Consider the following 24,558-nt stretch of genomic DNA (forward strand, 5'->3'; position numbering starts at 1 on the left):
GCAAGCAATTTAAGACAAGATTAATCCACAAAATTAAAACACACTTTTTAGTGGAATAGATTTCACAAAGACTTTGTACCGCCTCCTTTCATCCTTCAGGTGGCATATATAAGACAAGATGTTGACAATTATGTTTATCCTCGATCAATTGACTCATAAAGCAAACCATATTATAAACATCAAATGTACTTTATGTATATATGCAATAATATAAAACCATATGATTAGTTAAATCACTGACTTTTGTTTTACCTTTGAAAACAAAAATAAAAAAAATTGCTTCCCAAATCTAAGTTTAGCTTTCTGAATTGTGATCAAGGGAACAATATCGTATCTGCTGATGAAAGATTTATCTTTTGGTCTGCAAACATTTTGTGTACTGCTTACAAGCATGAAGATTTTCATAAAATGGCTCGTTTGATGATAGCCAAACTATTCTAATCCACTAACTAATTATTAGCTAGTCTAGTAATATTTTTTTACCTTGTTGGGAGAGATACCTCTTTTACAACTATTTTAGTTTTTTTTTTTTTTTTTAACAAAACACTTTTAATATTGACTATAATCTTGATCTATTCAACTTCAATATTTTCCAGACATATTCGACTATAATTTTGACCTATTCGATTTTCCTAAGTATTTTGGTCGATTCACATCTAAAACGATTACAAAAATATCAATTTTTGTTTTGATTTAAAATAGTTTAACCTTCGTTTAAAGAATTATTTTATGAAATTTTCTTATAAGCATATATTAGACCCTCATGGTTTTTTCTATTTTTAAAATTTTGTGCACTCACAGGCTATGTAGTTCCATATGAAGGGGCTAAAGAAATAAATCTGCAGCAGTGTAATAGTTTTTCATTGATAATTAGTCTAAGTTTAAAGATTATCGAATTTTAATTATAAGGTGAAAATTAATAAACCATTTTTTCCCTTTTTTACATTATAGAGAGGGAGATACCCATTACACCCACATGACCAAAAAATCAAAATGGTGGCTAGGAATTTGATTTATGGTAGTTTGAAGTTAGCAGTAAATCAAGGTTCATTAGCTAGCCGTTCATTAACAGTAGGCAATTACTAATTAGAATTAGTAGCTACCATTGGATTGACAATGAGAGAGAGAAAAATTAATATATTTTGAGAGGGAGACAGAATCCCATTAACCACGGAGAGTATTGGGGGGTGATTAATTAGTGAGACAAGAATAGGAACGTGAGTTTATAATATAATGTGGTTATAGTGATTTTAAGAAGGTTTCAAACATACCTTAAATTCTTATTCCTCTATTGGATTACGTTTATGGAAGCTTTGCTAGAGGTCAGCACCTCTGGTGCATGCACTTGTTTCTTTCCCTTTTCTGTCTTTCTTCACCATATCCCTCTTCAATTTAATATATGGTTCTGCTAGTCGGCTAGTCATTGCATTTCCTACATTGCTTTGTGATAGAGAGAGAGAGAGAGAGAATGGTTTACATGTGGAGTGATCAAGAGGTGAGTAATTTTTCGTTTCAATATATGGTTGTCTCTTTGCATAGTGGAATGATTTCAGTTGTTATTTAAATAATTTGATAGTAGAATAATGTGGCCTGGTCTAAAATGTTTTGCTTCAGTTGAATATATACTGTTTTCCATGCTTTATGACAAAAATTGTGCAGTATTTGGCTTGGCAGCCAATAGATTTTCCCTGGTGCTTTTGGCAACAAATTAAAGTTAGTGTATATTCCTGTATATTTAAGATTGGTTCTCAAAATCATATCAGTTTTTCTTGTTTTCCCCAACTGGCTATACAATTGATGCATTAGTAGTGTTGCAGATCAATTTTGTCATGCAGAAAGTACAGCACTATTGCTGAAATGGTTGCTCTTGAAAATTTTCAAATTCATTGTACTTAAAACGTGCATGACATGAAGGCTTTGGTGATAAAAAGTAAATATTTGATGCTTTTCTATATAGGTTTCAAATGCAAAATGTTATCTGTCTCAAAACAAAAGTAGAAACGAAAACTTCCCTTCTGTTCCTTGCTCATATTATGTATGTTCCAAACAAAAAGAAGGTTTCTTTTGAAAAAAAAAAAATTGGTGCGAAGAACTAAGTTGGATCTATAAATTTTCAAAATGAACATTTGTAGTGAATGATTTAGATCATTATAGTTTTCCTCCATGCAGTTTTCATTACAACTTCTGTTGTATGCCTATTTGGGTTGCACATGTTTCTCAAATTGCTTGTACAGAATCAGTCATGTGTCTCAGTCTCACTGCAGCCATCACTAAATTTGCTCTGTTTGTTCTCTGACAGAGTGTTGAAGAACTGAAACACAAGCTTCTCTGCATCAATTTTGAAGTAGAAACAGCACAAATGATGGCACAAGATGAGGTAAGCAAAAACGAGGAGATCAGAAAGCAGTTGCTTGATCTCTTGAAGGCAGCTTATCAAGAGAGAGATGAAGCAAAAGACCAGTTGCAAAAGCTACAGAACAATTTCTTGCCATCCATACCTGCTGAAACCAGTCCTGTCCTCTCACAACAAGTCAATAATGAGACCCCAATTCCCCAAAAAACCACATACCCACCAATGGTTGAAGAAGCAGATAGTGTATCCAAAACACACAACTTGGGTTCTTTCTCCTTCCAAGGCCTGCCTAGTACAAACTTTGCTGATTCAAATTACATGGGATTGCCAAAATGGCCTGATGTTGTTCAAGAATATACTGAGCCTATGCAGGTGGCTAAGATTCCTTCAGAGAACTCGAAAATCGATCCTGCTTCTTTTTTGCTTGATAGCATTGCTTGGATGAAACCACTGCCCGAAAAAGGCAGACTCGCGCAGGCTGTAATGGAAATTGGGCCTTTACTTCACACACTTCTTGTTGCACCTCTTCCCAAGTGGAAAAATCCTCCAACTCTTGCCCCATTTCTAAATCCACCCAATCTCATTTATGGGAGTGACTGTGACTCAACAATGCAGCAGAAAGAAGCAGCCAATTCATCAAGTACATCCTCTTCATACCTTGACAACTCACATGGGTTATTTAATCCTCAGATACCATCTTCATGTGTGCTCGACTTTGGACTTGGTTCTGTTTGTTTGAACAATAACAGTGGGCAGCAGCAGCCCCTAAATGTTGGTAACAATGTTTCAGATTCCATGCACTATCAGATTCCAACTGGTAAACGAAGAAGGTGCTGATGGGGGTTGCAAATGCTTTGTCCTATTGTCTAACAATCAGTATAGATAGGCTTTGGTGTCTGGTGTAAATGCAAACTTGGTTTCTGAATAAAATAATTACTATGTAGTTTTTGGGCTTGGTTAGGATTTGCATATCTATGCAAGGCTGAAAAGTAGTAATCAATAATAGTCCACTTAAAGGCTTGGTAATGGTAGCAATTCTATTTAATTGGAACTCATTGTGAAAAGTAATTTACCTTTAAGTGGTAATCAAATTATAGCCTACTTTAGCTTGAAACATTGGGTGCTATTTTGGTTCACTGATTATGTCTTGAATGAAAAACATTTTATTTCTTGTATGTTACATTTTGTGCTATTCTTGTCAAAAAATTATTATATATAACTGATATATTGATACGTGATGTCATCAATTCACATTTTATAATATGAGTGGATGACACATTTATATATACATTTTCTAATTTCTCCTTTAAAATTTACATTAACAAGAAGTGTACATTTACATATCCATATTTATAGGACATTAGCATCCCTTTATTCTCATAGTCATAGCACATCTTGTTCTATACATATATGATATATCTTTTGCAAACGAGGAATATCTCAAGAACCACTTTCTCGTTGGGGAGGAATATTCTACGACTCAATTTCTAGTCGGAATAAGACCTTAAAGTAAATTTCAAATACTTATATCATCACTCTATATTTTTGCTTCACCACAATTGCGGTAAAATTTGTAAATGCTCCACAATTTTTAACATGTTTAACCACTTCCGAGTTACCAACTAGCTAGCATGGAACCATGAAAGGAGTTATAGTCCCTAACCTTTTATTTATTTTATTTTTTTTGAAAAAATTAAAAAGACACATACTTTGGGGTCAATCCTATATTTTAGGACACACGTTTAAGTTTGAGTTTGTGTTAGTGTAAGACACATATTTATGATTTGTGTTATTATAGTACAATATGTTAACTATATTAATAATTCCGTTAAAATAGACCATGTGTCACTCACATGACCAATTTTTATGGGCAAATTTGACAATTCACCTATATATTTAAAAAAAAAAAAAACTGGAAAAAAAAATTTTAAGAAAAAAAAAACCAACACCCCCTTCCCCAACCAAGCCCCGCCCCACCAGCCCCCTCCTCCCCACTCAGCCCTCCTTACCCTTCCCCTCCACCTAACCCACTCCACCACCTCCCCTTTCCCCACCCAGCCCTTCGCACCCTCCACCTAGCCTCGACCCTGGCCCGTCGCAACCCCCCTCCTATCCAAACCCAACCTTAACCTCGACATGTACAAAGGAGAGAGAGAGAGAGAAATAAATAGTGAGAGATGAAGGGGAGGGTGAGCTGTCGTCGGCGTGTAAGGCTGCTGACGAAGGTGGTTGGGGCTAGGTGAAGAGGGGGTGAGATGATGCAGATCTCCCCTCTTCTTTCTGTTTTTTTTAGTTTTAATCCTTTTTGTTTTTGTTTTTTATTTCAATTTTAATATTTTTAGTTTTGATGTTGTTTAATTTTAATCTTATTTAGTTTTAATCTTTTGTAATTCTAAAAAAATTAGTTTAAATATTTTGATTTATTTTTAGTATTATCTTTTTTGTTTTTGAGTTTTAATATTTATTTTTAAAATTATATTTAATATGAAATTGACCAAATTATTCCTCATTTGGATGAGAAATGGAATAGAATTGAGTCAATTGACGGTGCGTTCCACAATAACACAAATTCTAAATATGTGTCTTGTACTAACACAAACTCAAACCTAAACGTGTATTCTAAAATAGAATTGATCCCAAAATATGTATCTTTTTTAAAAAAATTTCCATTTTTTTTCTCAATTAGTTTAGCACATAGTTCCTTATGACTTTATGAGTACATCCAATACTCACTCCTAGTCCACTTTCAGCTTTTATCTCTCCATCTCCTGAGGGCTAGCCTAGTTTTTCTATAAGATTGGCCCCATGCCCTTAGCTATTAGTTTAGTAATATTATTCTTTTTAACTGATAAATTCGAATCCACGTATTCAGATAAAAAGAAAAAAAAAAAAAAAACCACTTCTGAGTTGCGACTTTCCGAGTTACATTATTGGGTTCACAAGATGGGATAGTTTTGGATCAGGGACAGGGGGTTCCAAGAAACAAAGCTAATTGATCCCCAAAAGTACCCCCCGGACACACACTTATGAAACCCAGACTATGTATGTACCCTCTCTCTCATTTCGTACAAAGGAAAGCTCACACTTCAGCTTGTTCGCTTCCTGCTGAAACCCAGAAAGCTCATGCCAAGCAACATGGAAACTCAGATGCATTCTTATATGCTCGCCAATTGTTCGACGAAACGCCTGACTTGACCGTGGTGTCAGCCACAACAATAATAGGCGACTTTGCTCGCCAACACCATCATGAAGAAGCTATTTATCTCTTTTCAAGAATGCTTGATTCAAATATTAGACCCAATGAATTTACATTTGGTACTGTCATTCCCTCGTCAACTGCACTTGGAGACCTAAATATAGGCAAGCAACTTCATGCATGTGCAACAAAGATGGGTCTGCATTCGAATGTCTTTGTGGGAAGTGCAATTTTGGATCTTTATGCCAAGTTGGGCATGATCCATGATGCTCGAAGAGCCTTCGAAGATACCCAGAAGCCGAATGTGGTTTCTTATACGACATTGATATGTGCATACCTGAAAAAGAAGAAGATTGAAGATGCTCTCGAGCTTTTCCGAGTGATTCCAGAGAGGAATGTTGTTTCATGGAACGCGATGATTGGAGGGTTCAGCCAAACAGGCCACAATGAAGAGGCTGTGAATCTTTTCATTGAGATGCTTAGAAATGGGTTGGTGCCTAGCCCTTCTACTTTTCCTTGTGTTATCATTGCAGCTTCCAATATAGCAGCACTAGGAATGGGCAGAAGTATCCATGCCTGTGCTGTCAAGTTCTTGGGTAAGCTTAATGTGTTCAATGACAATTCCCTTATAAGCTTTTATGCAAAATGTGGAAGCATGGAAGACAGTCTCTTGGTTTTCAATAAAATTTGGGGAAAAAATATTGTTTCTTGGAATGCTGTGATTTGTGGGTATGCTCAAAATGGTAAAGGAGAGGAAGCCATAAGCTTTTTTGAGAGGATGAGGGTGTCTGATTGTAAACCCAATAGTGTTACACTGCTTGGCTTATTGTGGGCTTGTAATCATGCTGGTCTTGTTGAAGAGGGTTATTCGTATTTTAATCAGGCAAGAGTCCAGGACCCCAGCATTCTAAAGCCTGAGCATTATGCTTGTATGGTTGATTTGCTCTCCCGCTCGGGGTGTTTCAGACAAGCTGAAGAGTTTATTAGCAATTTGCCTTTTGAACCAGGTATTGGGTTTTGGAAGGCATTGCTTGGTGGCTGCCAGATCCACTCAAATATGGAATTGGGGGAGTTTGCAGCAAGAAAAATTCTGAGTTTGGACCCTGAAGATGTGCCATCATATATTATGGTGTCCAATGCACATTCTGCAGCTGGTAGATGGCAGAGTGTGTCAACAATCAGGAGAGAAATGAAAGAAAAAGGGATGAAGAGGGTTCCAGGTTGCAGTTGGATAGAAATCAGGAACAAAGTTCATGTATTTGTCACATGGGATGAGAATCATCACCAAATGAATGAAATTTATACTCTATTAAAATTCATGTATAGAGCATTTAAGGGAGAATAAATCCAGACAAGGAGAAGGGTACATTGATGATCTGTATATTTATAGCTGCTGTGACTGTGTGGTCATTACAGACTACATCAAAATTTAGCTTGAGCTAAACTTGAGGTGGGGGAGACCAACTTCCAAGGCCCCAATGAAGCTAAATGGGGTGAAGCTGAAGGTGTTCTTCTGGCTGTTTAGGGGCAAGTAGAAGTGTAGAACAAACTTCAAAAACGTAGTCTGGGAAGGAGATGGTCGATCAATTACAAGGCCTTTAAGCTCTTGCAATGAAGCAGCAGATTGGTTGTGAACGAATTTTATCATATCAGATGTTAAACACCTGCTTTCAAGTTTTGATTTTTGGTCTGTATGTTCTATATCAGCTAATATTGTTGCTCAAAACTTGTCCAAGTGGGCATCTTCTTGTAATAGCTTTGGGCTGATTCCCATCTCCCCTATTCTTTCTTGGGTTTGTTTCTTCTGGGCATAAGAAATATTCCACCAGCAAGCTGTATCAGTATCACCATGTACAAGCAGCCATTATTATAAACAGAAATGAAGGTATTCCACCTCCAAGCTGCATCACTATCTACAAGCAGCAACAAGATGATTTTTAATTAGTGAAAATGATTTTTAAATGTAAGAAAAATGATTTTTAATGATTTTAATGAAAATTTTAATGAATTTTAATCAATGTGTATTTAGTGATTTTACATCTCAATGTAAGAAAAATGATTTTTCAATGAAAATTTATAATAATATAAAGATTTAGTTGGCATAATTTTTAATTCAATATCAAATATTAAAAGGATCATAATTTGTATGAGCTGTCTGGGTCACCATAATCATTAATCAATTGATTTTTATTAGAATAATGCTATACTTACCACATTTCTTATACCACATTCTTATACCATCTCACGTGTCATTACTTTATTGAACAGAATTTTTCTTTTTCTTTTTGGATTTTTATTTTTATTTTTTAGTATCCAATGTATGAATGTCATGTAAGTTACCACATAAGATAGTATGAAATTATGGTATAAAAATGTGGTATATCTAGCAGTACTGTTTTTTTTAACTTAGGCTTCAAATAGACTCCCTTTCCCCGCCCGACCCGATCAAACTTGGGCAATTTCTCAATTCACTTAGTGGGTCGTGGCGTTCAATAAAAGCCCAAATAATAAAAAGCAAATCATGCGCGTGGCCTTTCACGGGACCGCACGTCAACACGTGTCAGCTAAGCGCAACGCAAAGCCTCACACAACACAAACATATTGGTCCGGGCGGTCCCCGTGCGCGCCATAGCAATCAAAATCCGCGGGACCCACTTCCCCAACCATAGTTAGAAACCGCAGCGTCATCGACTCATTGACTCATTCCCAGTTATTCAGTTAAGCTGAAAATCCAACCCTCTTAACCAGGGTTAGCTCCGCTCCATGGTTTAGAGCTTCAGATCCAAGATTAGGGTTTCACAGAGCTCAAAAATCCTCCCTCAATTTCCCCAAAATCGTTGGTCAATTTTTCTCCTTTCAATTCCCAGAAGCCTAATTAGTTCCTGAATTTCTTGTTCGTTTGAAATTTTCGATCGATCGCTCTGCCGAGTCTGTGTTGTCGCAGAGGGAGCACAAAATTAGGGGAAAGATGGAGACGCAGAGGATAATAGAATTTCCTCACAAGAATATGGATAAGCGGCCGAGAAAGAGACCTCGATTAACATGGGACATGCCCCCTCCACTTCCTCCTCCCGAGGTCTGTCTCTGCAATTCTATCTCTCTCTTTCTCTTTTGTATTGTCTTTGGTGTCGACGCTTAAACCCTAAAGTTTGATTACTTATCTTTTTTTTTTTTTTTTTTTATTAATGGATCATCAATTAAATGTGTCCTGGTCAATTTCCCTTCAAATTATACGAAAATAGATTTCTAGAAAGGTTCAACCTCGATGATTGTTTAAATGTTTTGTGTTTTAGGGACAGAATCAAATGTTATTGACATAAACATACAATTCAGGAATGCAATTTAACCTTTAGAAATTAGTGTACCTTACTAGAAATTTGAATAATTCATGGATTATATATGTGTGTCTGTATAATGTAATTATTTAATTAAGCTTAATATGTTTTGCAGCTGCTCCCAGCAATATACTGCGGGCAGGAGTTTGGAAATGGGCCAATCCCCAATTACACATATACGTCTATGTTTTATGGGGGATTTCCTCGCAATGCCTCACCTCCGTGGAGGCCCGACGATAAAGATGGTCATTACGTGTTTGGCATCGGAGAATATCTAACCCCTCGATGTAAGTCTCTGCATGTTGATTTTCTCCTGGCCAAGCACCTTAGTCTTATTTATTTATGGATTCGGCTCTTGTGAATTTCATTTATTTATCAATGATATTTATTATTTGTTTTCTGATACTTTTTCCCCATCATACTTGCAGACAGGATTCTCAGCAAAATGGGAGAGGGTTCGTATTTTCTTGCTCTATTGGATGTCAAGTTCACCTCCAGTTGCTCCGAAAAAAAAAAAAAATCACCTTCATATAGAAGGTAGACATATCTCTTTTCAATTCCTCGGATTAATTTTAATATCTTGTGTATGACTTTTCCAGGGACTTTTGGGCAAGTGTTGGAGTGTATTGACAATGAAAAGAAAGAAGTTGTGGCAATCAAAATTATCCGCTCCATACATAAGTATCGCGAAGCTGCAATGATTGAAATTGATGTCCTACAGAGGCTTGCAAGGCATGACATTGGTGGCACTCGGTAAGGATATTTTATTGTTTGTCTTTCTTACTGGTTGTAGAAGTTTGAAGTGATGTTGGTATAAGTGGTTTTATTCTTTGCAGTTGTGTGCAAATACGGAATTGGTTTGACTATCGTAATCATATTTGTATTGTAAGTATTTATTGGTACTTCTAATTTATTAGTTTGGAGGGGCAAAATATATGTTCCTTCATGCCTGAATTTTCTGTGAGTTAAGAAAAACTTGCGGATGGATTTAAATGGTTTCAACAGGTATTTGAGAAGCTTGGACCTAGCTTATACGATTTTCTTCGCAAAAACAGCTACCGTTCATTTCCCATTGATCTTGTTCGGGAGCTTGGCAGACAACTTTTGGAGTCTGTAGCATGTGTGTGGACAATTCTTGCACCATTTTATCTAAATTCTTACAACTTGATGCTCACTGCTTAATTGCAAAGCTGAGATCTGGGCATTGATAAATATTTGTCTCCATATCAGTCTCTCCAATTTTGTAAACAGAGCATAATTTTTGTTTGTATAAGCATGCATTTGATGATAATAATGGTGGTTAATTCACTTCTTTTTTATTTGTTCGCTGGTTTATTTTTGCAGTTATGCATGATTTACGCCTTATTCATACTGATTTGAAGCCAGAAAACATTCTGCTTGTTTCGTCTGAGTACATCAAAGTGCCAGACTATAAGGTATTGTTTCTATAATCGGGCCTTTGCTCTCTTAGCATGTTTTCATATTTTACTTAATATATATGTGTGCGCATGCACACACAAGCAGACCAAGGAGAGGGCATGTATGCCTGATCTGATTTAACGATATTGCGATTTGTCATATATTGGACTATTTTGTGCCTCAGTATAGTAATACTGATACATGGATATGCAAAGGCATTTTTTCATTTTTTTCAGTAATTCTTAATGTAGTATGTACTGGTAAGTTGGTACAATATCATTTTAGGTTTGATTTTTTATCCCAAGCCCTCTTCAGATTTTGTGCCTTCTAGCCTGATAATTAGTGAAGTTCAAGGTTCTGACACTTGGTCCCACAAAAAAAAAAAAAGGTTCTGACACTTTGTTTCATTATTTTTTCAACTTCAATCAAGTTTCTATCACGGTCAACTAAAGAGGGTTCCTATTTCAAGAATCTTCCCAAGTCAAGTGCCATTAAGCTCATTGATTTTGGGAGTACAACATTTGAACATCAGGATCATAGCTATGTGGTGTCAACACGCCACTATCGTGCACCAGAGGTTATTTTGGGTAAGTACAATTCTAGACTACTCGAGCATATCCTTATTTGTATTTCTTAGATGACACTCGTTTGACGTTATCTGCAGGTCTTGGATGGAACTATCCTTGTGATATATGGAGTGTGGGATGCATACTTGTTGAACTCTGCTCTGTAAGTACCATTGAGTTTGTATTTCCCCATCATCTACAATCGTGTCATTTTCTTTGAAGTATGCTGAATTTACTATTTACTGGCTTGAATATATCATCCGGGAGGAAGATTAAGTGAAAGGCTCCAAGATCAAATATAAACATTGCCTTCTCAATGGGTAAACATATCCCTTGAAAAGTGAACTCTTTTATGGCTGAATATGACTTTGTTTTGGACACACAATTTTGCAGCTTATTAAAAACTCTATTGAAATGACCATTACAAATTGGTGGACCTAAAGGAATGCAATGATGCATGTTAGACGAGGAACATTGTGATTTGTTGCTTTTATAAATAGATAGTTTTCCATGTTTGGCTGGGGCCATTTTTTTTTTTTGGGTCTTCTCTCAAATCGAGTTTTCCATGCATAGCCTGGGAGTTTGAACTTCTGTTTTGTCTTTGAACAGGGTGAGGCCCTTTTTCAAACACATGAGAACTTAGAGCATCTTGCCATGATGGAGAGGGTTTTGGGGCCACTACCACAGCATATGGTGATAAGAGCTGAGTAAGACTCTTACTGTACATATTCCCCCTTGTTTTGTATGTGATATGGATGGAGCTCTTATATTGTGCCTGATTTTTTTGCAGCCGTCGTGCTGAGAAATATTTTAGGAGGGGGGCACGGCTGGATTGGCCTGATGGTGCAACTTCTAAAGAAAGCATGAGAGCAGTTTGCAAATTGCCCCGATTGCCGGTATTGATTCAAAGCTTAAGGAGTTTCTATGTTTTAACGCCTAGTGGCATGGCTAGTATAAATTTAATTTGTCCATGCTTGGATCTTCAATTAAGTATCTACAGGCTTACCTTGCTATGATTTTGAACCATCCATTGCAGAACTTAATAATGCAGCATGTGGACCACTCTGCTGGTGATTTGATTGAACTCTTGCAAGGGCTACTAAGATACGACCCAGCAGAACGGCTCAAGGCAAGGGAAGCACTAAGACATCCCTTTTTCATGAGAGATGTGAGAAGAGGTGGCTACCCTTTGTACAGGGGCGGAACATAGAAGGGACTAAGAGGGGCAATGGCCCCTTCAAACTTTTGATCAGAGAAAAAAAAAAAAATCAATATAAGTTGTATAATACCAATGTGTTTTGCATCTTTTTCTTCTATTTTATTCTTCTCATGAGCATTGCAGTTAAATCCAATACCGCCTAACTCAAAAGTCACTATTTCATTTGGATTCTCTATGATTATGGGTAATAGAGTTTATTTACTTTTTTTGTTTTTGTTTTTTGTTTTTTAAATTTAATTTTATATTATTTTAATATTATTTATAGGCTTAATTATCGATTTACCACTTAAAATTGTAACTCATTCTCATATTGCCATTTGAAAGTTTTTTTGTCTCATATTATCACCTATAATTTACATTCGTGTCTTATTTTACTTTGTTTCGTTAACAATTCCGTTAAAACTGTTAATTTGGCCGTTAATGTTGACGTGGCGTGCTAAATATGTGTCACGTGTCACATCTTTGTTTTTAATTTTGGATTTTTTAATTTTCCTATTTTTATAAACTTTGAAAATTAATTACACAGAAAATTCTTACGAACTTATTTTAACTAGTACTAATTTACTATGGGGTTAAAATACCAATTTTTTCTTTAAAAAATTTCAAAAAATTTGGGAAGTCCAAATTTATTTCTAGGAAATTAAAAGAAATTTCTCTCTATTAAATAAATTCTAGAATTTTCATAAACTCTCGAACAAATTTTCAAAAATATTTTGGAAATTACCAAAAGTCTGTTTTAGAGAATTATTTGAAGGCTTTACAGAAATTTTATGATTTTTCTAGAATTTATATTATGGAGGAAAATGATGCACACCTCATATTTTTTTGGAGTTTGAGAGATTATTTTATGAATTTTCAAATAATCTAAAGTATTTTAATTTTCTAGAAATAAATTTGGACTTACCAAATTTTCTGAAAACTTTTAGAGGGAAAATTGGTATTTTGACCTCATAGTAAATTAGTACTAGTCAAGACGAGTCCGTAGGAATTTTCCGTTTATTTTTCTGAGTTCGGAGCTATTTTTAATTAATTTTCAAAGTTTATAAAAATAAGAAATATATATATATACAAGAAAATATGTGACACGTGGCGCACATTCAGCGCGCTACATCAGCAATAACGACCAACTCAACATTTGTAACGGAATTGTTGATGGAACAATGTAAAATGGGACACGGATGTAAGTTATAGGTGGTAATCTGGGACAAAAAAAGTTTATGGTAGCAATATAAGAATGAATTACAGTTTTAGGTGGTAAATTGATAATTAAGCTTTATTTATATTATATGGCATAGTGTCATGCCATGTGGCATTTTTGTTGGGCCATTTGCAACGCCATGTCATCATTTAACGGGGAAATAGACAGAAAACTTAACAAAAGTATTTAAAAGTTAAAGACTCTGGAGTTGAGGTATTTTGAAGCTAAATTTTGAAATTGGGGTAGAAATTCCAAGACTCTGGAGTTGAGGTATCTTGAAGCTAAATTTTGAAATTGGGGTAGAAATTTCAAGACTCTGGAGTTGAGGTATCTTTATCTTGAAACTAATTTTTGAAATTGGGGTAAAAATTCTAAAATTGAGGTATTAAAATGTAGTTTGTTCTAAAATTTAATATTTTAACAATAATAACAGCTCCTTTTTTAGAGCACCACAAGTCGCTCCCCAAAAGTTATCATATACTCCTCTTTAATTTGTTAGTTTTAAAACTAATTTTATAATTTAAATTGCCAACACATAATGAGGAATGCAAAATGACTTTTGGAAAGTGCCAATAACAACTCCCTTTTATAATATTTATATAATAAATAAACTTTAATTGTGTTTGTGTTTTGTTCAATCCCAACTTCCAAATTTCAAATGGTATATAGTTTTTCAAGTTGCTGGCCAGCTCCTAAGGGAGTAAGGGGTGGATAAAATAGTTGTTAGACAGTATCCCATAAAATTATGATTTGATCCTTCTTTGATTCGAAAACATAGTTTTGACAGATAGTGTTGAGTCTGTTGACTCTTGTTGCATTCTGGAATTGTGACTTATAAGCATTTGATATTGAGCGCACCAAACAGTTGTGATTAGTGATGAGCCGTGAACCAACAGCAGAGCACGTACAGAGACGATCATGTCATTATCATATCGAGCTGGAATTGCACTAAATATATAATATAATATAATCTTTAGTTAATTATATCGGTTTTGGCTGAAATAGTTTCTTAAGTTTACCCTCGCATAATATACAAGATTAAAGTCCACAATGTAATCATTCCATTTGATGATATTCTAAGATAGTATATCACTCTACGTGCTTAGCAGCTAATAAGGATGACCAATTAGAGAAATTATATCCTTCAAGATTCTAGTGAAAAACTAGGATAAAAGTTTCTAGCATTAGGGTCGGGATTGGTCTATTTTTACACGAGGTAATGTTCTTCTGTCAAACAGTTTGACAACACAATTAAGTTATTTATGTTATTAAACTGTGATTTTTCAGATCACACATTCAGTTAATAGTTAACTACTTAACTTAACCGATGGTTTGTTAACATAAACATCTTATATTGTTGCCAAATTGTCTGAAAATAGGGTATTTTCGTGTATATATCCTGTTCTTGAATCTTGGAAGAGGTGAAGAAGTCAATTTTTATGTTGGGAGCTGGTACACATTATACAGTGGGGATGCCTGGTCTTAATGAGAAAAAGAGTTGAAAATGCAGAGACAGTATAAATGCAATTGCAAATCGATCACATGCAGTTAGGTCCACAGCTTCAAGAAGAAAAGCAGAACTGTAAACACAGGAAAGGTGTAAAAGCTGAAAGCAACAACTGATGATCATCTATTTTGTTTTTTTTGTTTGCTAAAGATGTTTAGCCTCTTTAAGATTATTCACCAATAATCTAGTTGATGAGTCTATAACCATATATAGTACATTAGTACAAAGGTCTTCGATCTCCAGTGAAGTCCATTAAAAGAGAGCATTTATACTTAAACATTCCATAATCATTATATAAATAACAAAATTGGCTGAGTACAAAGCATCAAATAAAATGGTAAATGCAAAAGAAAACAAAAGGCACCGATTGAAAAGGCCAACAAACACCAAGACAACACAGAAGCATCAGAAAGCTCCTCTGCTTTGAGGCCCATAAACATATCAGTAATTCCAATACCAGGGTCATTTTGGTAATCTGCACAACAAATCAGTTGAGCTTTGCTTGACCTCCTAATCCAAACTAAGTCTTCAATGGGGCAGGTCTCTCTTCCTAACCCATCCTAATTAAGATCTAGCGTCTCTTTATTGTCATTATCGATTGATTTTAAGTTAGATGTTCGGTTCTTACGCTAACTGCCAATAACAAAAACAAGCAAATTAAGCGTATGGGCTGGGTTAGGACTTTAGTGTGGGCCGAAAATGGGCCTAAAGTGGTGGTGAAGCAGTGTGGGCGGCGCATGGTGGACAGGTGCATGCCATTACCTACTTGAGGCTTGCAGTAGAATAAGTAAGTATTAGGTGAGGTGCGGGAGCCCACGTGTCACGTTGGACACATGATTAGTGGCCACGTAAAAGAGACAAACAAAGGTTGCTCGTAGAATCTCCTCTAATCCTCTCTCCACCAATCGTCGTCGTCCTCCCACGTGGGCATCGCAACCCCACCTCCGCCGATGACATCACACTCGATCTCGATCACCTGCGCTTTTATTTATTAATGTGTATTTAATATCTTCATCATTTTCCTTATTTTAACCTATCAAGGCTATCATCGATCAGTGTTGTGTTGAACTAGCTAGCTCAGTCTCCTAGCTTGTAAATTCCACCATATATGTTTGGCTTCCTTGCTTCATCTTTATTGTGATCTACCACCTACCTGCTGCTTCAATATCTCAATCTCTCGATCTCGACTCTCTCATCTACTTTCTTCATATGCATACTTCCAATTCTTGTACTACAACTATAACAAGCATCTTCAATTCTATCAGTTAAAAGGGTGTAGGGGAAGTTGGGTCGATCTTAATTATACATATATATATCAATAAAGAAAATTCATATTACCACTACAAGAACATGGGCGACTCTTCTGCTTCATACATCCACATGGTAATTAAGCTAGCTAGCTAGCAAATATAAATGTTACAATTTTATAAAAATTCTTCTACTTTTTTTCTTTTTTTTTTCTTGATCATTGTGTTCATATGTTTGTGCATCTCTTTTGATGTTTTTTTTTGTCAGATAATCTAACATGTTTTATGATAAATTGTGTTAATTTAGTAGAACTATATGAACAAAATCATTATTTGATATATGATCGATCATATATATATTTATTTTGAGTTTTGGATGATGAAACCAGTGACATGCATATATATGATTTAGGTGCACCACTTGATCGAGGAGTGCCTCATATTCAACATGAGCAAAGAAGAGTGCATGGAAGCCCTCTCTAAGCATGCAAACATAAAACCCATTATTACCTCCACAGGTCAGTCTAAGGTCCTTTAATTTATACACACAAACAATATGTATGTGTGTGTGTGTGTGTGTGTGTGTGTGTGTGTGTGTGTGTGTGTTTCTAAATTACAAGTGTTTGCATGGGATTAGGTGGCATGTAATAACACTAATCAATTAAGAGTGACTGTTAATTAATTTACAGTGTGGAAGGAGTTGGAGAAGGAGAACAAGGAGTTCTTTGAGGCATACACAAAGAGCAGGGAAGCGAGATCAGCCTCTGAAATGGAGACAGAGCAGAGACTTCACAACATCGTTTCTGATCATCTTTCTCAAACAGACAGTGCTCCTACTACTACCGATGATGATGGTGATGATCATCAGTAGTTTCTAGTTGATATTTTGATATTTGATGAAGACCGACAACGATAGATAAGGTGGCCTTTTTGGCTTTGCCATTAATTATCTGTAACATCACAGTAAAGGTACCCAAAAACGATAGCTAGGGGAATAACCAGCAAGGCTTGCTCATACTATACGACGTCGTTGGGATTGGGAAGCAACCAAGTGTGATTTGTAAGCCGCGTGTGGCTGGGGTTAGCATACGTGGCGAACTCGTGGCAGAGCCCGATGTGCCCCATTGGCCTCCATAGTGTGTGCGCGCGTGCGTCTGTCCCTCATGTAGATGCTGTACTGTTTTGTAAATTTGCAGCTACAGCTACTGCTGGTCTTCATTTATTATTATATCTTTTTCTCGTATTCTGTTTTGTTTTATGTTTTGTTTTCTTGTCCAATAATAATTTTGGTCGTAAATTAAAGGACTGTGTAACATGTAGCAGCCCAAATTTGCATATTGTGGGACAACTTTAGCATTGTCGCTATCCTACTTAAAAAAAAATCTTAAAATAGAGCTCATTCGTATGATTGGCCATAAAATGAATGTCCTCGCAAACCTTTGCATACACTATGACAAATTACGTAGCCTTGTAGTAATAACATTAATAAAATAATTTGAAATTACCCTTAATTTGAAATTACGTAGCCTTATATATTAACCATGTTTATAGAGAATGTACATAGTGTGGAACAAGAACTATACAACAAAAAATCATTAAGCCAGTCAAAAAATGGACGATTCCAACTAAGCCATGTAGGGTAAGAGGCTTACACTTGGTATGAGATTGTACTATGTTTTCTTCTTTCTTCATCAGGGGAATGAAATAATTGAATTTGAGATCTCTCCAAGAAAATATCACTAGGCTAACAACCCGTTGATATCATATTTCTTTTCTTAAATAATTAAATTTATATGTGAATTTTAATATAAGGAACTAATATTTCTAGGTCCAAGCATATACAACTACACAAGCACAACTTCTTGTGGGTAGGGCTAGCATGGAGCTACAAAGACAAAAATGTACAAAAAGCCCATGCCAGCCTCTAATAAGAACATTTGCATAAATTTGGAAAAGCCCAAATGCAGATCAAGCCCACTTAGAACCAAAAAAAAAACATGAAATATACTAATATAGTTCCAAAATTTAACTAGCTCAAATAAATTAGTTTGAAAACTTCAGCCCAACCGAGAGAGTCCAGCCTGCATTCAATGCACTCTACACGACGCCGTTTGGACTCACATGCATAAACGGCATATTGATATTCTCAGGGTTTTTGAACGTTCCCTGTTTCCTTTCAACCTCCTTTGTTTGGCTTTTCCACTTTACTCACCTCCATCCCCAGGGTTTTAGACCTCTTGCTCTCAACCATGGAGTCCCTCGCTAAACTTACCCACCGTCACCAACCCCTTAATCTCTCGCTCAATCCCCACCGTCCATCATTCCCAAAGCCCATTTTTTCTTTCAGAACCCAACGCTCATCGCCACCCTTCAACTCCATCTCTGTCAGCATCAGAGCCTCATCCTCATCCTCATCATCAAAATCCTCCCGCGACCCACCTTATCAGAACCCCCAAAACCCTAAACCCCCTCTCCTAACTCCTCTTATCAAGACCACCTGCGCCACCATCGCCGCGGCCGCATTCTTCTTCATGCGCCTCCACCTCAAACCCGCCATCGCCGCCCCAATCGCCCCCACCACGGTGGAGCCCAGAGAGGAGTCGACGGAGGAAGTTGGGTCTGAAGACAAAGAGAGACTCATTGAAGAGCAATTGAGTCGCGACCCAGACGATGTCGAAGCGCTGAGGTCTTTAATGGAAGTCAGGATCAAAGCTCACAAGCTGAACGAAGCGGTTCAGGTATTGGATCGGTTGATCGAGCTTGAACCCGAAGACTACGAGTGGCAATTGCTCAAAGCCAACGTTCATAACTACATGGGTGAGTTGGAACTCGCTACAAATGAATTCGAGGAGATTTTGGCGAAAGACCCTTTTCGGGTTGAGGCCTATCATGGCCTGGTGATGTCTGTGGCGCAATCCGCCGAGAAATTGAAGCCGGTGTTGAAGAGGGTCGAGGAGGCAATGGAGAAGTGCAAGAAGCAGGGGAACAAATCCGATGTGAGGGATTTTAAGCTGTTAATTGCCCAAATTCTCGTAATGGAGGCGAATTATTCGGATGCTTTGAAGCTTTATCAGGATCTTGTGAGGGAAGAGCCAAGGGATTTCAGGCCGTATCTGTGTCAAGGGATCATTTATACTCTGCTGAGGAAGCAGAATGAGGCCGAGAAACAGTTCGAGAAGTTCAGGAAGCTTGTTCCCAAGAACCACCCTTACAAAGAGTATTTCGATGATAATATGTTTTCGACGAAGCTGTTTGCACAGAAGGTGGAGAGGGAGAGAGCCGGGTCGAAAGTCTGAGGGAAGTGAGCTGCTGAATTTGAGCTCATTGTGGTGGCTGGCTTCTGTAATGTGGTTGTCTCTTGGTTTCTCTGCCTCTGGTTTTTGGTTAATGCTTTGGCTAGTGGTGTTCATTCAAGCTGTAGGTAACTTTAGTAGTAGTAGTAGTGGCAGTAGTGAAGGTATTATTGAGACTGTAGAGCTGTCTTGCACATCGATCAGTGAAATTTAATATTTTGTTGAACCAATTTTGTCTCATCATTTGAAGTTATAGATGGAATGAAATTATTTTTGAAGTTCTCATGCTGACTTCCTGTGTTTGTTTCATGTCTTTATATCTAAAGAGCATGCTTTGATATCCTATATATACATGAAACTTTGCTAATTGTATGATGTATATAGTTAATGTAGACATGCTTATTGTGGGTGGGACTGTTGCAGAAATGGTTATAGTAATCTTTAAGGTTGGCTAAGATTTTTGTTAACTGTGTTTCTCTTAACTTTAAAATTATTCCGACACCAGGATTTCTGGTTTTCACTTCTTGTGTTCTAGCTCTGCTGCATATGATACCTTCACAAATGATATAAGATGCCATTTCAGTCCTATAATTTCCTTTGTATGTCCAAAATTCCTAATATATCTTTCATTTAAGTTTCACAATGTCTGTGCGGTAGCTATATTAGTTAATGTCATGTGGTTATACAAAGTCAATTTCTTTTCAGAAAAATTAGTAAATTTTGATATAGGAAGCAGTGCACTTGTTCTAAGAACGTGCATTTGAAATCGAATTCATGAGCCTTGGTGCTGTTTGATTTTTTAGTCATCATTTGTGGTCACTGATGTTAAAATGGTACCACATGGGATTGAAGAGTAAGTACAAATCTGTACAGTCTTAAAACTTTTTTCATTGGATATGGCATGTTGATAAATATTCCAAACTGAGGAGTTTATTTCTCATTTTTGTTTCTCTTGCACTGTGTGTGTGTGTGTGAGAGAGAGAGAGAGAGAGAGAGAGAGAGAGTATGAATGATTACCTTGTATAAGTTGTAACTATAAATGACTTAGTTTCAGTAATATACGCACTGTTGGTGGACTGGTGATAGTGATGTTAATAGTGTGCGTTTGTGTGATTAACAGTATTATTGACTACAAATTTGGGTTTGAATGTTTATAACAGGAAGGTTGTTGCTATTTAGCCATAATAATATGTACAAGATCACTTTGTGTATAAGCAGTTAATGACTTTGTTTAGGTTGATATATTCACAAATATGCACATAACTATGGAGGTGGTCCTGGAGATGCTAAAATTATGAGGATTCGTCTGATGTTGTGTGGAAGTGAATTCTATTTTTGTAGCAACATTGGTATGGGATATGGAATGGATTAATCTTGAACAAATAGACGTCTATTTTGATTTTGTTTTTTTGGTCTCTATGTCACATTTTCTCTATTTGTATATTGGCTGCTTTCTCGCTTAATTGATCCCCCCTTACCTTGCTTGTGCTCCTTCAAGTTTCACTTGCATGATAATTGGTCTCGGTCATATATTTAATGGCTACTTAGGTGAGGACTCGCATGTGTGTAGACATTCTTTTTTTGTTGTCGTTCAGTTTCTGTAGTGAGCGGACAGGGCAGCAAAATGCATATGATTAGTCAAAATCAAATTTGTCTGTGCATTTGAGCATGCATTTTTGTGATGTGTAACCAAGCAGAAATGTAGATTCAATTTTCTAGATATTAAATTTCAGACTTTTGCATGGTAGTATACTGTATGCAATATGTACATTTCCCACCAGCACACATTGTCTCTCTAACTGTCTTGCTCTTTCCCATTCTCATTCTTGCTTTCGCTGCACGCTTGCTGTTTGGTTGAAAATGAGTCGATTAGCAGCAGGTGCTTCTGCTGTTAGCTCTTACCTATCCAGTATATCACAGTAAACCTTAACCTGCAGCTGCAAGTCTCTGATGGTGATTCAGTCTCTGCAATAAGGTTACTTGGGTCCCAATCACCATGGCAGAGATGAAGGACATGTTATAAGAAGGGATATGGATTAATGGGTAAGCATGACTTTTGTTGGATGAATTGGCCCATTGGGCTTGGGAGGTATGGGATGAATACTCGGCTAGTCCAACCAAGAGGTCCAGTTCTGTGACTTCTGTCCTGTCCATACAAAATCTGTTTTCCACTGGAGAGCTTCTAAATGCACTCAAGAATTTGATCAATACATATTTGGTGATGGCCAAATAGAGATAGTGGGATTTGGGACCCACCCTCTTTATTCCCTCTTTATTCATTCAGATTATTCAATACCCCCTTGTATTACCAACGGCACCAAAGAGGCTCCATATCTTGAAAAATTATTGATAGAAGCAAATATGGATGTGACACATGAATGTGTTCTTGTACTCATGGGAGGAGCCAAAGAAGCAATCATGCCAAGGGCGCTCTTGATGCCACTATTGAATCAAGTGGAGTTGTGAATGTGAGAAATCAATCCTGGTTTCAAATTTTGTTGTCTGTGAAATGTGAAATGTGAAATGTGAACGGATATGTCTCATCCATGGAGGGCAAAAGTCCGAAATATGAGGTCTTCTTTATCATCTTTATAATTTCTAAGATTCTTTTGTTTTTTTCTTTCTTGGGTTGTGGTGTTGATGTAAGTCACAGTCACCCGCTCTATTCGGAGATTCTCCAGCCATTACAAATTGCAAGGTCCTGGCTTAGCTAGCTAGGTTATTTATTGTGCCTTCAATAATTCAAGTGCACCTGAAACTTTTGACCCAAAAAAAAAAAAAAAGTGCACCTGAAACTTGTACAGGTCCATATATGGGTTCTGGGTTTTGAGCAATTAAATGAATCTTGCAGAGTGAAGATTCCAAGTGCACCTAAATGACCCACCCAATTTGTGTAAATGCAGGTTGCACAAGAAACCCTGTTTAATCTGGTGGTTATAAAATGTATATACTTTAAGTCATATACATTTTCCTTTCCAATGAGGACATAAAATAGTCCATAGTCACATCCTTCTGAAAAGAAATTTCAGTGAGATTTCCATGCCACGTTATTATGTTGAACAATCACTCAAAAGACAAAACCCATTAATTTGTTCATGAAATGTCCTATAATATTAGTTGAATTCTCACCCGTGTTTACACACACAAAATTTTTATGAATTTATTATGTTTATGAAGTCATTAGAATTTCTTTATCCATATCAACCGATACACTAGACTGATTCTTTATCATTATTTTTAAATGATTGATTATTAGTTATGGTGACGTACTATACCGATTTTACAAATCAACCTAGGCTTATTGGAGACCTACCAAATTAAAGCAAGTCTTATATGTTCATTTTCTAGAAACGGTCGAATTGATATTGAGATTTGTGACATATAATCTAATAAGCTAGAGACTAGAGTATGACTTTGTTGAACCTAGCTAGTTGCCTGTATATGATAATACCAATCCAAGCACAACATGCTGAAAGGTTGGTCTTGGCCGGGTTATACGTGTCTAGCTAGCTAGTTAATTTAATAGAGATGAGATTTTGATGGGTTAAGACTTAATTTATAAACAGTGTCGTAATTAAGTCTGCAGGCAGCCTAATTAGGTTGGTAATCGTAGAATGATGGCCAGTGTGGTTGTGGCATGGCAACAAGCATATGTGTATAGTTTTGATTAATTAAGGAATATTTGTAGTTTGTCAAAAGTAAAACAGGTAATTGCGGGCGTTCAAAAGCCATGATTAATGTGAATTTCGACCTAAATAATCACACTTTAGTCTAGTCAAAGTAGTTTGCTTTAACTTTAATTTGCTTTTATTATTATTATTATAGAACACTCCAACCACTAGAAATTGCTTACTTCATAGGATGAGTAAGGAAAACCCACATTTTCTTAAACTTTATTCTTGTTAGTTTGCTAGTTGTTTTCAGTATTCATGCACAAACTCAAATCTTACTCTCAGAAATGTTGTCCTCAACAGTGTTGGATTCAAAAAGTTCTCTACGTGGGGAAGTTAGGCCTAACGCGGACGCATATATATTATATTAATTACCAAAAAGTTTAGGAAGCAATAACTTTATCTTTGAATCATTTTATCAAATAATCACACTCCCACTCCTTAAGACATAATTCAAAGAAAATAGGAATGAGAATTTAAAATTAATGAGTAAACTTTTATATATAAGGCACAAGATTGCTACTAATTACTCCCAAAAAAAAAAAGGATTGCTTCTAATCCCTCTTTCATTACAAATATGTTTGATGAATGTGATAAAAACAACAACACTCATCCGGATTAAAAGAAATCCAAATTCCTGGAATAAATATTTGGCTCTAAGGTTGGTACCAAGAACTAATTTATATTATTGCTAAAAAGGAAACTGTCCCAATAAAGAAACTAAAAAAAGGCATTAAAAAATAAAAAAAAAACCAAAGCAAATAGTACTCCTTGATGAATGGGTCGGGCGATAGGACATGATCGTGTATGGCTTGTGGGGATCTTGCTTTTCACATGCGTCTATGAAAAATGGTTAACCAAAGAAGAAAAAAGTGAAGGGAAGAAAAAAAAAATTGAAGACATAGAGAAGGTCTTAATGATCATGCAAATGGACAAGTAAACTTGCTAGAATTGCATTGTCAATTTAGGTGTCAACTATATAGTAGGGATCGTAGACAACAATGATTTCCCTGTTATGATTTTTTATTTTTTTTAGCTTGGATTCCATACACAGAAATAAAGGTTCCCAAGCATATTATGCAAATTATGTGGGCCAAAGGTGGGGCGTAGTACTTGTAATACATACATGCTTTGCCTACATATACACCTATAGAAGAAGGTGTTATATTAATTGCAACTTTATTCATGATCATGCATGCAAAATCACACTACCATGCATCAAATTAATACACCACCAATTAATCATGGATTTAGATAGAGTTTGCTTTGTTTATAATCTTCCACATTTTCGATCAAGTGTAAAATTAATTTTGAGTTTTGATTGCGCGTGGCAAATGGGCATGGTTTTCCTTGATCCAGGAGGCAAAACTATAATCCAAAATCATGGATGATCGAGTTCTCTATTTTTAGGGTGCACCCACGGTTTTTAAGGTTTAGAAAGAGAGAATTAGGCTCTCTTTTTTTTTTTTTGGAACACTAAGCAAATATCAAATATGGGAGCATGCAAACGTTAGCGATTGGTTGAGAGTTTAGATCACTCGCTAATCTTTTTTT

General features: G+C 36.2%; 5 protein-coding genes across 7 annotated transcripts; all 5 read left to right on the forward strand.

Annotated features, from left to right (window-relative positions):
- The first annotated feature begins 1,468 nt into the window (after positions 1-1,468).
- LOC147281702 (uncharacterized) lies at positions 1,469-3,190 on the forward strand. The gene is made up of 2 exons (XM_086248129.1): positions 1,469-1,495; positions 2,300-3,190. Exons 1-2 carry the CDS (start codon positions 1,469-1,471, stop codon positions 3,188-3,190), a joined length of 918 nt encoding a protein of 305 aa, XP_086104255.1.
- Positions 3,191-5,248: 2,058 nt separating this feature from the next.
- On the forward strand, positions 5,249-7,302 carry LOC147281703 (Pentatricopeptide repeat (PPR) superfamily protein). Its single transcript, XM_086246254.1, has one exon. The coding sequence runs from the start codon at positions 5,380-5,382 to the stop codon at positions 6,892-6,894; it is 1,515 nt and encodes a 504-aa protein (XP_086102380.1). The 5' UTR covers positions 5,249-5,379; the 3' UTR covers positions 6,895-7,302.
- Positions 7,303-8,266: 964 nt separating this feature from the next.
- Positions 8,267-12,294, forward strand: LOC147281704 (serine/threonine-protein kinase AFC1). 2 transcript variants are annotated; one of them, XM_086246255.1, is made up of 12 exons: positions 8,267-8,625; positions 9,000-9,171; positions 9,313-9,339; positions 9,484-9,637; positions 9,721-9,769; positions 9,890-10,004; positions 10,229-10,320; positions 10,734-10,890; positions 10,968-11,032; positions 11,479-11,576; positions 11,660-11,765; positions 11,906-12,294. In XM_086246255.1, the coding sequence occupies exons 1-12, from the start codon at positions 8,518-8,520 to the stop codon at positions 12,077-12,079; spliced, it is 1,317 nt and encodes a 438-aa protein (XP_086102381.1). In that variant the 5' UTR covers positions 8,267-8,517; the 3' UTR covers positions 12,080-12,294. The 2 variants fall into 2 exon arrangements, with proteins under 2 accessions (XP_086102381.1, XP_086102382.1); XM_086246256.1 differs by lacking the exons at positions 11,660-11,765; positions 11,906-12,294 and having other exon boundaries at positions 11,479-11,580.
- A 3,540-nt stretch (positions 12,295-15,834) lies between these two features.
- On the forward strand, positions 15,835-17,283 carry LOC147281705 (uncharacterized). 2 transcript variants are annotated; one of them, XM_086248443.1, is made up of 3 exons: positions 15,835-16,176; positions 16,453-16,569; positions 16,730-17,283. In XM_086248443.1, the coding sequence occupies exons 1-3, from the start codon at positions 16,144-16,146 to the stop codon at positions 16,916-16,918; spliced, it is 339 nt and encodes a 112-aa protein (XP_086104569.1). In that variant the 5' UTR covers positions 15,835-16,143; the 3' UTR covers positions 16,919-17,283. The 2 variants fall into 2 exon arrangements, with proteins under 2 accessions (XP_086104569.1, XP_086104570.1); XM_086248444.1 differs by having other exon boundaries at positions 16,453-16,558.
- A 929-nt stretch (positions 17,284-18,212) lies between these two features.
- On the forward strand, positions 18,213-19,616 carry LOC147281706 (protein SLOW GREEN 1, chloroplastic-like). The gene has a single exon (XM_086248409.1). The coding sequence runs from the start codon at positions 18,290-18,292 to the stop codon at positions 19,334-19,336; it is 1,047 nt and encodes a 348-aa protein (XP_086104535.1). The 5' UTR covers positions 18,213-18,289; the 3' UTR covers positions 19,337-19,616.
- The last annotated feature ends 4,942 nt before the right edge of the window (positions 19,617-24,558 follow it).

The sequence above is a fragment of the Dryas octopetala genome, chromosome 6, assembly GCF_963921425.1.
Source record: "Dryas octopetala chromosome 6, drDryOcto1.1, whole genome shotgun sequence".
Classification (NCBI taxonomy): domain Eukaryota; kingdom Viridiplantae; phylum Streptophyta; class Magnoliopsida; order Rosales; family Rosaceae; genus Dryas; species Dryas octopetala.

Coding starts and splice junctions, on each gene's coding strand:
- LOC147281705 (XM_086248443.1), top strand. CDS start 16,144: ATGGGCGACTCTTCTGCTTCATACATCCACATG. Junction 16,177..16,452: donor CTGCTTCATACATCCACATG/GTAATTAAGCTA, acceptor TATATGATTTAG/GTGCACCACTTGATCGAGGA. Junction 16,570..16,729: donor CCTCCACAGGTCAGTCTAAG/GTCCTTTAATTT, acceptor ATTAATTTACAG/TGTGGAAGGAGTTGGAGAAG.
- LOC147281704 (XM_086246255.1), top strand. CDS start 8,518: ATGGAGACGCAGAGGATAATAGAATTTCCTCACAAGAATATGGATAAG. Junction 10,005..10,228: donor ACTTTTGGAGTCTGTAGCAT/GTGTGTGGACAA, acceptor TTATTTTTGCAG/TTATGCATGATTTACGCCTT. Junction 11,766..11,905: donor GCAAATTGCCCCGATTGCCG/GTATTGATTCAA, acceptor CATCCATTGCAG/AACTTAATAATGCAGCATGT.
- LOC147281702 (XM_086248129.1), top strand. CDS start 1,469: ATGGTTTACATGTGGAGTGATCAAGAG. Junction 1,496..2,299: donor ACATGTGGAGTGATCAAGAG/GTGAGTAATTTT, acceptor GTTCTCTGACAG/AGTGTTGAAGAACTGAAACA.
- LOC147281706 (XM_086248409.1), top strand. CDS start 18,290: ATGGAGTCCCTCGCTAAACTTACCCACCGTCACCAACCCCTTAATCTC.
- LOC147281703 (XM_086246254.1), top strand. CDS start 5,380: ATGAAACCCAGACTATGTATGTACCCTCTCTCTCATTTCGTACAAAGG.